The sequence below is a fragment of the Chiroxiphia lanceolata genome, chromosome 6, assembly GCF_009829145.1.
Source record: "Chiroxiphia lanceolata isolate bChiLan1 chromosome 6, bChiLan1.pri, whole genome shotgun sequence".
In the NCBI taxonomy this organism is placed as follows: domain Eukaryota; kingdom Metazoa; phylum Chordata; class Aves; order Passeriformes; family Pipridae; genus Chiroxiphia; species Chiroxiphia lanceolata.
Genome location: NC_045642.1, coordinates 19762777 through 19776739, shown reverse-complemented (window position 1 = coordinate 19776739; position 13963 = coordinate 19762777). Strand labels below are relative to the sequence as shown.

Sequence of the window (13963 nt, the reverse complement as noted above, 5' to 3'; positions counted from 1 at the left end):
GGTAACTCTTAATTACTCATCTCTCTGCAGTACCAGATTTCACTTACCTGAATCAATTCTCACTTGTCCTTGATGCAGACCTGCACACAAATTTGTATCGTGTTTAGATGTAGGTTTACTCTATTTACAGTACTCCTATTACTTATTCTCAATTTACATATGATTTGCAAACTCTGAATTTTGCCTTGAATTGTTATTTCACATGGCCTTAGATTGCAGCTGAAAGATGAAGTTTTCCTTGATTTTAAGTGACAACCAAATAAGCATTTTGGTTTGCTTGGGGATTTTTGTGGTTTTTTGGTTTGTTGTTTTTTGTTTGTTTGTTTGTTTTAATTTATTTATTAAATGTGCATTTGTTTACCTGTTTCCAAACAATATTCTCATTTGCCTCAAATATTGGCCTCAGCTTCCTTGAAACAAAAGCTCCAATGTTTACTGGAAAACCAGCTGTGTGCTTATTCAAAACTCAGTCTGAACTTGTCTGAAATCCAGTTCCAATTCCTTTTGAAACCTGGCTTGGGACTCTGAAGTTCTCAAAATATGATCACCCTTTCAGGACATGGGCCTCATTTTGCATTTTAAACATGGGTTTTGTGCCTGTGTTTAAAATTCAAACCTATTCTCCTATTAATGTGGGCATAATGTTGGAGCCCCTTGAAATTCTGCGTTCAAATACAGGCTAATTCAGTATAGACTGAATGTTTTTAGAACAGCCATCCTCAAACATCCATATACATAACTTCAAATGCAGTAGAATCATTAGCTTAAAATTAAGCACATTTGCAGATTAAAGAGTATGATGGTGTGATTTGCCCCATTGCAGTGAAGTTCTTGATTTGAGGTTCAAGCCCAACTCCAGATCTGCTGGCACAACAACAAGTACAGGTCACTGTGGCAGGCATGCCACACTCCACCACGTCATGCTGCCAGCCTGGGATACCAAACCCAGCAACCACAGGGGCTACAGGCTGGCTCATTGCAGAACCACACTCTACACTCTCACAGCCTACTGATGCAGCCACAGTCCCACACAGAGTGCAGATACAATCCACATGGGTCTACTTTGACTTTCTTTTAATTATAAGGATTTTCACTTTTTTTACCTCAAACTGCAGACCAAATCAGGATAGATGTTCCCTTTCTGTAGCCACCACTTAGATGGAAAAATAACATGAAGGACAAGATTTCATAGCTTTAGCTGCTTTGATTCAGTAAAGGAAATGCTTAATGTGAGTAACAGCATCCTTAATCAGCCCAGCCCTTGCACTCAGTTCAAAACACCTTGAAAGTAAAATCAGTGATGAAGTAAGGCCTTTGTCAAGTTAGCAGCCAAACAAGAAAGGCAATCTAGCTGTGTTGACATAATCCATTATTTCAGTGAGGGCTGTGAGACATAAAACAGGTTTGGAAATCCAGTATCTTCACAATAGACGAGCTATTCAACATATTAGTAAATTTAAGCTATTGGATTTTGTGGTAGTTACATCAGTCCTTTTGTCAATATTGAATATTCTTCAATACTGAAGAATTCATACTGGGTGCTTCCAATCTCAAGACACAAAAAGGAAAGATAAACATTAATCAAACATTTCTTTCATGAGTGTTTTATTTGAATTTATATAATATCCACAAAAATAGAAACAGTCTCTAGAACCATTTTGTGAATATATAATCTCCAAGCCGAGATTACAATGGCAATAGTGAAATATCTAGCTTGGGTTTGTTGCCACACGTAGACATTGAAGATGATGCTGTGAGAAGCAAGCAGGAATTATGCAATGTGCTGCAGAAAGACGAAAATTTAACTAAACATTTTAATGTCTATGTAGTTCAACAACCTACATACAGTTTATCAGGAATGTTTTTTGTGCAGAAAATATTGAGAGTGCTCATGCCAACACCTTTGACATTGTGATTTGCATGTAACTGTATAAATACAATATATTTTCCTATCTAGAGCTTTATACATATGAAAAATTATGGTACAATAAAAATCTATACACATGGTGCTACCAGTTCAGCAGCAGCTAACTTAAAGGAGACATCTGAAAATATGATTGCTCAGCCTCTGAAATATAAAGTATAAGAGCAATCAGAATGCTTTTTGTCTAAATAGCAATTTACATTAAAATTCATCTCTTCATTTTCTCCGTTTGCTTAGGTCTGATAAAAGAATCTCTTTGGCTGGTTGTATCTGTCCTTGGTAAGAACTGTAATTTTTAAACAGTCCTTTGTGTTTGTCTTAGGCAAAGGCTAATATATTTGTAAAACAGAGTAAATGTTGGCTGTCTTCTATTCCAACTTTGTGCTATTGTAATGCTGAATGACAAGTACCTAGTCTGAAAAGTTCTGCAGAGTGGAAACAGAAACTTGCATGATTTCCACGTGCTGAAAGATGGGACAGTGGAAGACACATTTATACTGCACCCCAGCATAAATCACTCTCTACATTTGTACAGTATGCTTCTAAATAAAGCCTTATATTTCAAAACCTTTAAAAGCAGGTTTCGCTACAGCTCAGCAACCAAATGGTGACACTCATGTATCACTGGTTCATTTTATCTCCCAAGAAATTTCATGAGAGATCAGGTAAAAAGCAGGTTTGTGAAGGTATTATAGTCAGTTGCTGTTGGATATACGTTAACCTGAGGTAAGGTACAACTATATTGCAGATCTGTGATGGTACCACTGATTTCAGATTTTCACCCAAGGTTGGACTGGGATGTGGTGTGGAGAGCATGGAGCAAAGGGCTACAAATAATCATCAGGTGGGGGGAAGAAATGATCTTAGGAGCAAAGTGAAAGTGCTCTCCTCATCTGGAGGCCTGATTCTTGTTATATGAACTACAAAATTATGGTAAAGGAAGTGGAATGTAGCAAATTAAGCTAAAAAGGAAATTAATTGAGTTGCGTGAAAGCAAGCAAGGCTGGCACAGTCAGTCAAAAAAAAGAAGAGACTGAAAGAAAAAAATGCTTTGAAGTACACAGGCTTATTATTTGATTTGTAAATAAGATGAACCTCTCTCCACCCAGGTTATGAAAAGCAAAAATTGTCATGTATGGGTAATTGATGGTGATGGCTCTGGCATACACAGTGTAGGAGGCGGTGTTACTGTTTAACATGCCCTACATGTGTAGATAACAAGTTAGGCTCTCATGTTTGCCTACAAATTGTTGCTAAGCACATTTTTATAACCTTTATATGATACTTCTGTTGTCTCTTGGTTTCATCTCTATTTCCTTTCAAGACAAACAAAAAATGGAATATCCTGCAACCTCCAGCTGTACCTTGCTGAATTTCAAGCTAATACAGATTCAAACCCAAGGGACTCCTGAGAAAATGGATATTGGACGGATTTAATGTTCTTAATCTTAATTTTTTTCTTTCTTTTTTTATCTTGGACTTCTCAGCCCTTGTTATTGTTTTCCAAAGTCCCCATCCCTGAAAAAGTGAGTTGGTATTGATCTTGGTTTTACCTCTGTTAACATCACCAAGAAAATCCTGTTTCTCAACTCCCACATCTCATGTACTCAGTGACCTGGTGAAGTGCTGCCTCCTCTAGTTTTTATTTCCCCATGTCCTGCATGTGGCTGGTGTCAGCAGGAAGCATTTGTGGAGAGAGAAAGAAAAAGCTGCCAATGAACATACTGTGTCTGCACAGCACTGCTAGAGATGAGCCCAAATACCGACCCAGATCTGAATGTCCCCAAAATCTCAATGTCTTTATGTTGACGGGTTTTTCTCCAACCAAGAATTCCAAACACAGCTGACAAATACAAATACAATACAGAGTTAGACCTGAGAAAAGCAAAGGGAAAACTAATATTTTACACGAAGGGGTTTTTTGCATTTCTCAAAGGTTTCTTGAAAGTATCTGTCCAAGTGAGACTTGACCTGCCAGGAGGATCATACAACTTGAAGAAACTGCAGACCACTTCCTCATGTCATGGGACTAACATATATTCTGCTTGCCCATCTCCTCACAGTTCTACATGGCATGGATTTGAATGCTTTAATTAGCAGTGCAAGAGCATGAGAGGACTATAAATATTCCTACTGGGAAAACAGTGCCTTTTGGTAAGTTTGCATAGTCAGAAAACAATCATCTTCCTTCAATATCTTTTGGTCCCCAAGACTGACTCCCTTCCTGCAGTTCACCTCCAAGATATTAGTTAAAACAAATAGCCCTTTTCCTGGGATGAGCTGGATACTCTTTGGAGATTAGGATACTCCATAGCAGGTAAGGTCTGGTCCTAAACTTCTGCCTGCAAAAGAAGGTCGCAGTGCTGGAGGTAGTATGGGTTCTCCACATAAATGCTGACAGCCACCTTGCTGAGCCACTGCTTTCTGTGGCTGTGATAAACCAACTGAAGAGGAACCCACTGTCTAATTCAACAAGCAGCTGAAAGCCAGCAAAGCATTAAAACACTCAGAAATCAGAGAAGGGAAGGAACAAGTAGTATTGGCCAATGAAAGCTATAAACCAGCTGACTATGGAAGAACGCTACTTGGCTCAGAGATGCTTTACTGTTTCCTCCACTTGTAGTGCCTTCCAAAGTGGATTATCATACTCCCTAAATGCCCTAGTATTTAGCTCCTTCCCTTTCTTTTCATGACTCATAAATCACATTATGCCTGTATGATTTAAAAAATAAAAGAGGAAACTTCACAAGAAGGGAAAAATAATCGTAATTCTATAATGTTAACTTATATCACAGAAACTGTGTACATTTTTTCCCCATACAGGACTTACTTCAAATAAAATAATTTTAACACCAATAATGATAATGTTCTTTCTTCCCGACAGAAGTAGAATTGTTTTTTCACCCCAGTTTGGTACATAAATATAAGAAAATAGTCTTTGAATATTTACATCCACGTGTTTTAAATGTTATTTCTTGATATATTTAATTCTCATTTTCTCTCCAACCACGGGCATTCTTTCCAAATTTATATACTAATCTCCGACCATCCACACGCTCCAGGATTTCTCTTTTATAGTAGTATCTGTTAAAATAAAAACATACAAGAAAAATTTAAGAGTAAATTCACCTGTAGTGCTAAAAGGCCACTGGCAACTGGACAATCCCTCGGCTGGTTAAAAAGTATTTTCTGTTGAGAGATATGTCTATACCTATATATGGGTATAGGAAAATGAAGGGAAAATGGAAGTCTTCTTTTTACTTCTATTGATTAGCTTCTGAGTTCGAAGTTCACCATATATAAGGTAAAAGCATATTGCTATATTTATACACACACTCTTATCCATGGGAATTTGTTTCCAGATAAGCAAGGATTTGAAATCAGACCAGGAAAAAACCTCAGCTTCCATTTAAAAGTACATTTTCAACTTCCAGAGATTATGGAAATATGCTGAAATGTTAAATCGAACAGGAAAGAAAGTCCTAACATAGAATTTGTAAACCTATTTTAGATAATGGCTCTGGGATATGACCAGTTTTCTGAACATTGCTGAAATAACGAGGTCTCTGGCCATTACTGGGCCATTTAAGCCTCCCCAGTTCAGTAGTAGGTGAACTTTTAGCTTTCTGCAACAAAGTTTCCTTCCTACTTTTGTTGTTTGGGTGGAGGGCAATGGAATGTATATATATATATAAACAACTGTTTATGTTATATATACTATAGTATATAGAAACAGGAGAGGAAGAAAAGACAAAGAAGAATATAATCCTACAATGTCAGAATTACTGGGGGAGATTCAGCTGTCAAAGAAAGCAAACTGATGCTGTTGACAAATCACTTTTAAACGTCAAACAGATTCTCCATTCAGCTAGTGTGTTTATGTGCTGCAGTCTTCCTCAGCAACCATTTCAGCTCACCTCATAGCCGGCTGAGTTTCTCATAAGTCATGCTGCTGTTGTTTTCTTCTTTCCCAGAGCTGAGCCACAGCTTCAGATTTTAAAAATCTGAAGCGCCTTCTGACCGGTCTTCCCACTTGATTAGTCCTGGGTTTTTCTCAGGATTGAGAAGAATATCTCGAATAAATTCCCAAAGATTGAGGTTCCTCGAGGGTCTGAAAGAGGAAAGGAGGGAAGGAGTGTCTCAGGAGCTTTCTGGGCTATAATTGCCATTTTTATGTCATCTGCAGAGGGTGAACACTCAGGAGGGGCAGGCCATAGCTCTGGGGTGCAGGACCCCTGTCTCAGAGATATATAGGCAAAAAGCACTGGCAGGCCTTACACTGAGGCTGGAGGTAAGTGTCAGCCTCAGGCAGTCTGAGCCCTTTGGCAGGCAGGTAGGAGCCCTGGCAAGCAGAGGAAGCAGAGTCCAACCACCCACTGCTTCCTTCTGCCTTTGCACTCTTTCTGCCTTGAAGAGAACATGTTTAGCCTTCCCCTCATCCATTTACCCATTTTTCCTGATACTCTTCTACAGCACAACATCTAACCTGATATTATTGTGTGGTACATGAAACAGCCAAGCTTACTGTGAAGCAGGCACTGAACCTCCATGCACTTAAAAGACAGACAGAAGGCACAGGAGGTGAAATGCATTCCACAAGAATGAGTAAGTAGAAGGTGTAGAGCGATCGGGGACAGTAACAAAACTGGCCAGCCAAAATTATATGTGAACAGCATATTAAAAGCTTGACAATGGTATAGAAAGGGCAAAACCAGATCTGCAAGTTCAGCAGATAGACCTCCCAGTTTAAACACAATACATCCCACAGTTACTATAGAGATGCACCAGAAAGCCCAGGTCAAAAACAAAAAAAAAAGATTAAAAAAATGCAACAAATCAGATGAAGTAGTTTATGAATGAAGAATAACAAACAAACTGACAAGGTTAGCCAGAAAGACAGCAGTCCTTTGGTCTAACTTCAAAAGTATGCAATTAGACCAAATTAAGAAGGAAAGAAGCTAGTCAAAGATGTGAAGATAACCCAAAAATGGTATACAGTGCAACATAAGTAGAAATGGATTTCAGTCAACTAATACAATATTTTTCTTTTGTTCTTGTAATTTTTTTCTAGAACCAATAACTAGCCTATCTGGACATCAGAAACATACTTAATGGTCATGATACAGAGAAGTATTGAAGAAACTGGAAACGTAGGGGGTTAGCCCAGACTGCCAATGTAACCTGTTCTGTATGCCAAGGCTGTGACTGAGTTCTTAGAATAGTAGAATATCTCGAGTTGGAAGGCACCTATAAAGATCATTGAGTCCTACTCCCTGCTCTTCGTAGGACTTCCTAAAACTGAGCCATACAACTAAGAGCATTTCCAGATACTCCCTGAGCTCTGTCAAGCTTGCTGCTGTGACCACGTCCCTGGAGAGCCTGTTCCAATGACTGACCACCCTCTGGGTGAAGAACCTTTCTTTATTGTCCAGTCTGAACTTTCCCTGTCCAGCTTCATTCCATTTCCTCATGTCCTACAGCTGGTCATCAGAGAGAAGAGATCAGCCCTTTTGAGAAAGATATAGACTATGAGGAGGGAACCCCTCAGCCCTCTCTTCTCCAAGCTGAACAAGTCAGGAGACTTCAGTTCTCTAGGTCTCTCTTCAGATCAGTCCTATCTAATCCTTTCATTAACAGTTTTATGATACACACAATAAAGAAACGAGATATCTGCGTGCAGATATAAAGTTCTAGAGTTCTGTTTGGGCAAATGACAGAATAGTGTAAGAAGAGGAGTCAGGAAGAGACATAATCTGGAGGCCGTATCAAAACAAAATGAAACTGAATACCATGAAATGCAGTGACGGACTAATATTAAGCTTTTCTGTTATAAAGAGGGAATTACACAGGACCATAAAAATCTCAATAAAGTACATTAATGGAACTACGTACAGAAATCACAGTTATGCTAACCTGTCTTCAGAGTCAGGTTGAATAAACATTACAGAAAACACAGGTGAGAGGAGTGGAAAGAAAGTCATAACAGAGGAGAAGAAGGGTGGCAAGACTGAGGGGCAGGTGCTTGCTTGGGATGTTGTGCATGAGAAGTTCTGCAAGGAGATGCTGAGCAGGGTCTGTGCTGGATGCTGCACCTGGCAGGCGCAGGTACAGGCATAAGCATGACTGTGTCCATGCACAGACCTTCCAGATTTAGTCCCAGGTCTTCCTTATCATTCCTTTACTTCATTCCACCAGCCCAGCTCAACATAGGGCAGAGGGGCTGGTTTCTGGTTGCTTCCCCATAAGCCCTCACTGATAAAAACAGTTTGAAAAATTTAACAATATTGAGTCACATATAATGCAAACAACAGTACTAGACAGTCAGATCCTTGGAGAATTCAATCACAATAATAATCCAGCCAGTTTTGCTTTCAAAATGATTCCTCTTCCCTTCCAAAAAGGATTTGCTTTTCATGTGTTTCTTTTTCCTTCAATCAACTAACCAATCATTATAAACATGAATGTTGACTTACTGTGCTTCTTGGTGTGGGACTTTGGGGTATGATCTTGCAATTTTTTTGCATCTGAAGAGTCTGCAGAGAAGGAAAATGAAGTCTATTTGTAAATTTGATTAAAGGCTTTCCATTGACTAGCAGGTTGAAAGAAATAAAACCACAAAAAAGAACAAATATCTCTTTTAAAGATAATCACTTTTCGGAAGGTAATCTAAGTGAGGAGGGAGAGTTTTGTTTTCTTTACTATATGTTAATCAGCACACTTCTCAAAGAGACCATTGATGAATAAAGAATGAATGCAGAGGTAAACATTTGGCTTTTGAAACCTAAATTTGATTAACAAATACCTCACCTCATGTTATGTGTGAGAGAGAGAAAAATAAGATGATCACATCTATAAAAGGAATCCTGAATTGTCCCATTATGTCTTAGACCTTTGCAGAAGCACGTATCTTTGGGGGCTTATTTGCTTCTGAAGAGATGATCTAATGTGAAATGTATGTGCTGGTACCAATGCACAGAACACCTACCTGACTAAAACATAATGAACTGGCAAAGCATTGTTGTTTGGGGGGGGGGGGGGGGGGAAAGGGGCTGCGCTAGTGGAGTTTTTGGCAGCTGGATGTGCATATATTTTTCTGTGGCTCAGAGCCATAGAAACAAGCCATTTCTCATCAATGGTACTTTATCACCTGCAGCCAGCCAGAGGAGGAGTAGGGTTTCTGGCACAAGTGTTTCTTCAGAAATGGAAAAAAAAAGTTCCGCCTGTTCATGACTGTAACCTACCTCACAGTCTGCACGTTCAACCCTCCCGCCCTCAAACCACCACAGCCTGGCTCTGCTCTTGTTCTTAATGAATAGCTTTCATCTGATTGCTCTAAGTCTCACAAAATCTGTGGGATAGTCCTGAGAGGGAGCCCCTTCTGTGTTTGGTTTTCAGCATACTTTGTCCCTGAATCCCATAAAGCAAAGCTTAAGGTCCCACGCATGTTTTCCCAGCTTCTATGAATGCACAATTATCATACTTTTCATGGAAACCAGGCATTTGCATGGGAAAATGACTCACAGGAAATGTTTATTTGCATAGAAACTTGTCAGATCTGCACAAGCTACTGCAATAACTGCATGTGAAAAGGTAGATGCAAAGTTATTCACACACTTGCTTTATTCATACATAACTGGAAACATCAACTGAACAAGTCCGTGGGGATAAGCCTAACCTCTACTATTCTAAGCCTGATAAATTACTGTCCTTGACCCCCAAGCAGCAAACGTGCTCTGAGTCATTTTGCCTTTCCATTCTCAAAGAGCAGGAACCAGCCTGAACCTCACTCATCTTGGAGGGGGGTGTGGTGTGGGGGAAGTAAAATGAAGCTTATTTCACTGCCTTTCCTCAGATTATGATTCCCCTAATGTTATTATATGCCTGTGGGAATTCCAGGTAAGGACTGCAGGACCCAGTTCTTTATTTGCCCTCATATAAATCCTTCTCATTTTAAAATCTCACAATTCGCGTGCAAATGTTTGTTATGCTCTACTTAGCTGGAGATTTATTCTTGGAAGTTCAGTTGCCTTCTGCCTACCCAGTGATTTATTCTGGATTTCAGCTGTGTAAATAGCCTCCTGCTTTGCCACAGCTCCTACATGGAGACTGTTTTCAATCATGCCATGTTAGGAGACTGGGGCCTGACAGATGAAAAGAGTTATGATGCAGTTTCAACAAAGCTGTCTTGCAAAACTTTTGACAAAAGGTTACACATTATTTGCATATGATTCAGGAATGAGCTATTTTTTTACGGGATATACAAATTTAGTTTTTACAGGAGGCTGTGCCCTTGGCGTGCCACCCTAGCTCTAGGCTAAGCAGTCAGAGGATAAACACACCATGCCAGGATCTGGACAAGTCCCCAGCCATGTCAGAGAGCTCTGACATCCTAGTAACCATCTATGAGAGTGGGTGGAGACAACAGAGAAAGCAAACAGAGTGTTTGGTTGGGTTTTTTTTTTAAGGTTTGGTGGTTTTTTTTTTCTTCTGGTCAAGTTTTCTCTCTTCTCCCTTTTGCTTTTGTTTCATATCCTCCCAGGACTTCTACCGCTTTCTCCCTCAGATCTCTTTGCTTAACAGCCTCCTAGGAAGAACCTGCCTTTCCCCCACACACACACTTTCTCACTCCCCTGTTATCTCTGCTCTACTCTTTTCCCACTGCCTTACTCTCTCACCTCCATCCCTGGTGCCTGCCCCCAGCACAGGGCCCACAGAGTGCCCCGACACATGTGACCAGAGTGGACTTTCACCAGGCACTACAGCAAATGGGTTTGCTCTTTCTTGCTCTTTAGCGGGCAGAGTGCAACTCTCCCTCATGGAAGTGAGGAGGTGTTCGGTGACCATCCTGCCATCAGCTGAGACAGGCTCCAGTGGGAGGCCCTTGTGCTGGTGCAGTTGGGCAGAGGGCTTGGTGCCTGCCCTATGGCTTCCCTGGGCCAACCCAAAGCTTGGCCCCAAACCCAGCTACCTACTCAGCATTAGTCACTGGCTCACTAGAGAAACACAGCCACTTCTGGGGAGGAATATGGCCCTTGTTTGCCCATACTACCCTACTATACCACAGAAAAGTGCGGTGTAGCTGGAATATCTCGTCTCTCTGACAGCAACATCTGCCCCTTTGACTCAGATACTTTAAAAGATATGTGGAGATTACAGACTATTTTATCATCTTTCTCTTGACATAGAGAAGAGAGAAACATTTCTTTAAACCAAGCTATTGTAATAATGGCAGCTAATAAATCTGTCAGAATCAGCATTGCTTGGTTTAAAATTACTGGAGGCTCAGACTCAATCCTGCAACAGAAGACCACAGAGACTATTACATGTCGGTAGCTCTGAGACAAGTGACAAACAATTAAAAATATAATTACAAGTTCCTTACCAGAAGATTGGTGACTAGGTGTCATCATGGAAATCTGAGCACGACAGAATGTTTTACTGTCCAATAACTCTGGGAATTAAAAAGAAGACATTTAAACTAGTAGCCTCAGACAACAACAAAACCATCTCAGAAATGCGTGAAGTGATGTTAGTTACCTACTGTGCTACCATAGCCACTGTCATACAGATAATTCTCTTCTTTCCAGGACACCATTAATGACGGATCTGAAAGTAAAGGACCAAAAGGAAAATCAGATCACTAAAAGGACATTTTTTAACACAGAGGTAAATATTAAGCATTGAGGGAATTAGGAATTTGCGAAAAAAAAAAAAAAAGAGCTGTCAAGGGAACCAAGAAGTGAAGGGGCTATGCACAAAATTATTTCCTTTCACTCAAATTATGGATGGGGTTTTGCATATTTAGGCAAATGTATTTACACAAAGCACCGACTTTTAGAAATAATGTAATATCCTCTTCCTTTTCCTGACTAATTTATGCCTGGCCTTGAAGGACATTTCCTGTGCCAGATCAACTTTAATTCTACCCAATCCAGTCCTGAATTCTCAGTCCCTCATAATTATGACAGTGCGTTGGTGCCATAGAGATGAAAGTGTTCTCAAATATCTACTAAAACAGAAGGATGCTTATGATGAGCATTTATTTCTGTAATGGTAGAACTCGAAAGTCGTCTCTGAAACAGAGCTTCATGCTTAAGTGCATAGTGAGAAACAACAAAGCCTCATCCTAGATGAAGGACCATTTTATTCCAGGCACATCAAGTCCCTTCCTTAACCTAAAAACCACCTTCATGATTAAAGAGGAATAGTCTTTAGTGACCTTCTGGTCATATGGATCAATATAAGCAAAAATATTGTCTTTATGATCTGTATGTTGATCTGGAAATTACTCTCTTCACAGTGCATTTTTGAGGTCAGAAGTCTTAAAAATCTCCTTTTCTTTTGAAACCAGGTCAGAAAGAATGAGATATAAAGTTCAGATCTATGTTACACCTAATTTTTCTCATGTTCATATAAATGAAATCAAAAAAACAAAAATGAGTTATAGCTAAATCATTGTGTTTGGCTGAGTTACCACTTATGACATAGGAATTTTGCAGGCGTGCTAACTAATAGCTGCATGTTTGGGCACCCAGATCTTGCGTTCCTACAATAGCACACACCCTTTGCTTGCTTAGACACCTGATCTGCCTAATGTTGCCTCTGAAAACAGTCCTTACCTAGCCAGAACACTGGGAGACAGCTTTCCTTCCCATTTTGGCCTCTTTCAGTGCCCATATCTTTGCAGCTGTGATGGTTTATCAGAATGAGGAAGGCTTCCCCTCAAAATCACCAGCCCCGTCCCTACTAGTTCAAAAGGAGTATGTTTCCCAGCAGCCCAATCCAGAATTCCTGCTCCTCCCCATGCAGAAAACCCACTCCCACCGCCTGTGATCAGCATCACCAGAGCCCCACTGTGCCACTCCTGATTCGGCATATCTAGGAGAACCATATATCAGTTAGTCCTTTCCTGGATGTGCAGCTGAGGTACTTTGCCCTGCACTGTGTGCCTCTAGTAGTAGTAGGAAGTAATATTATAGCAAGATCTCATAAATCAGGACTTAAAGGATTACTAGAGTTACCTCTATGGCAAGCAGCAAGGCTGCTGCATGAGCATCACCCATACTATGCAGGCACAGGCAAGGAGTGGATTGCAGATTACAAAGCTTGCCTGCTGCAAGGAGGTGGTGAATGGTGTCCCTGGCTGGGAGGCTGGGCTCCTACAGGTTAGTTGGATAAACTGGCTGACAGTATTTGTTGGAGATGCCACATGCAACAGATCTGTACTTGTTCTGCCAGGAGATATTAAAACGTGGCTCCTGAATGCACCCACATACAGAGAGGCTGGAACTAGAGGGATAGAGAGCATTTGGATATGGACAGGCAAGGAAAGACAGTGCTCTGGCAAAGGAACCAGGAAAATAATCGTGCCTGAAGAGGACAGTTGAACCAAGCTGAAGTTCTTTCTTCAGTGAAACAAAGTCCTGTGAGCAAAGGGATCTAGTAATGAAGACACTAGAAAAGAGATTTCAGTTTCCTTGAAACATATGAAGAAATTGAAATGTAATGGGGTTTTTTTCTCTCCAAGTTGTTTGGTTGGGAAATTTCCTAGTGTTTCAGACATTAAAAGAACTTAATAACAAAATATTTTTCTCTCCCTTTTTTTTTTTTAACTGGACATATTGTTAAAATAGTTGTCTTGAAATCTGGTGAATGAAGCATAGAATGAAGTCCTCTACAAAGTTGCATCATTGAGCACCGCTAATGATTCCAACTCTGACCATTAGTGTAGACTGCTGATACTGCAGGAAAAGTGACCATGTGCATGTGGTGTTACCCAAAACTTCAGAAGCAGATATTGACTAACATTTGTGTTACTTCTTTAATTCTGCATGATACACTTTCTGTTTTATTTAATGTCATTTTGATATCTCTCTCTTGGAATGAACAGTTTCCCCTTTTTGTCACCATCAAAAGACAAGTTACCCAACTGTCACTCACCTGTTTGCTCTGTCTTCACAATGACATTATGAGATTGGTACATATCACTACCACACTGGCCTGCAAGAAAGCATATGGTAGATAAAACCTATGAGAATG

The 13963-nt window shown here is 40.1% G+C and overlaps 1 protein-coding gene across 1 annotated transcript in view; it reads right to left on the bottom strand.

Annotated features, from left to right (window-relative positions):
- Positions 1-1597: 1597 nt before the first annotated feature.
- Positions 1598-13963, bottom strand: part of EHF (ETS homologous factor) — a 33438-nt gene continuing 21072 nt past the window's right edge. Inside the window, 9 exon segments of the mRNA XM_032692211.1 lie at positions 1598-5012; positions 5845-5894; positions 5896-5935; positions 5938-6019; positions 6022-6035; positions 8398-8457; positions 11307-11375; positions 11462-11530; positions 13865-13924. Of these exon segments, the coding sequence (XP_032548102.1) occupies positions 4909-5012; positions 5845-5894; positions 5896-5935; positions 5938-6019; positions 6022-6035; positions 8398-8457; positions 11307-11375; positions 11462-11530; positions 13865-13924 (548 nt within the window). The 3' untranslated portion in view covers positions 1598-4908.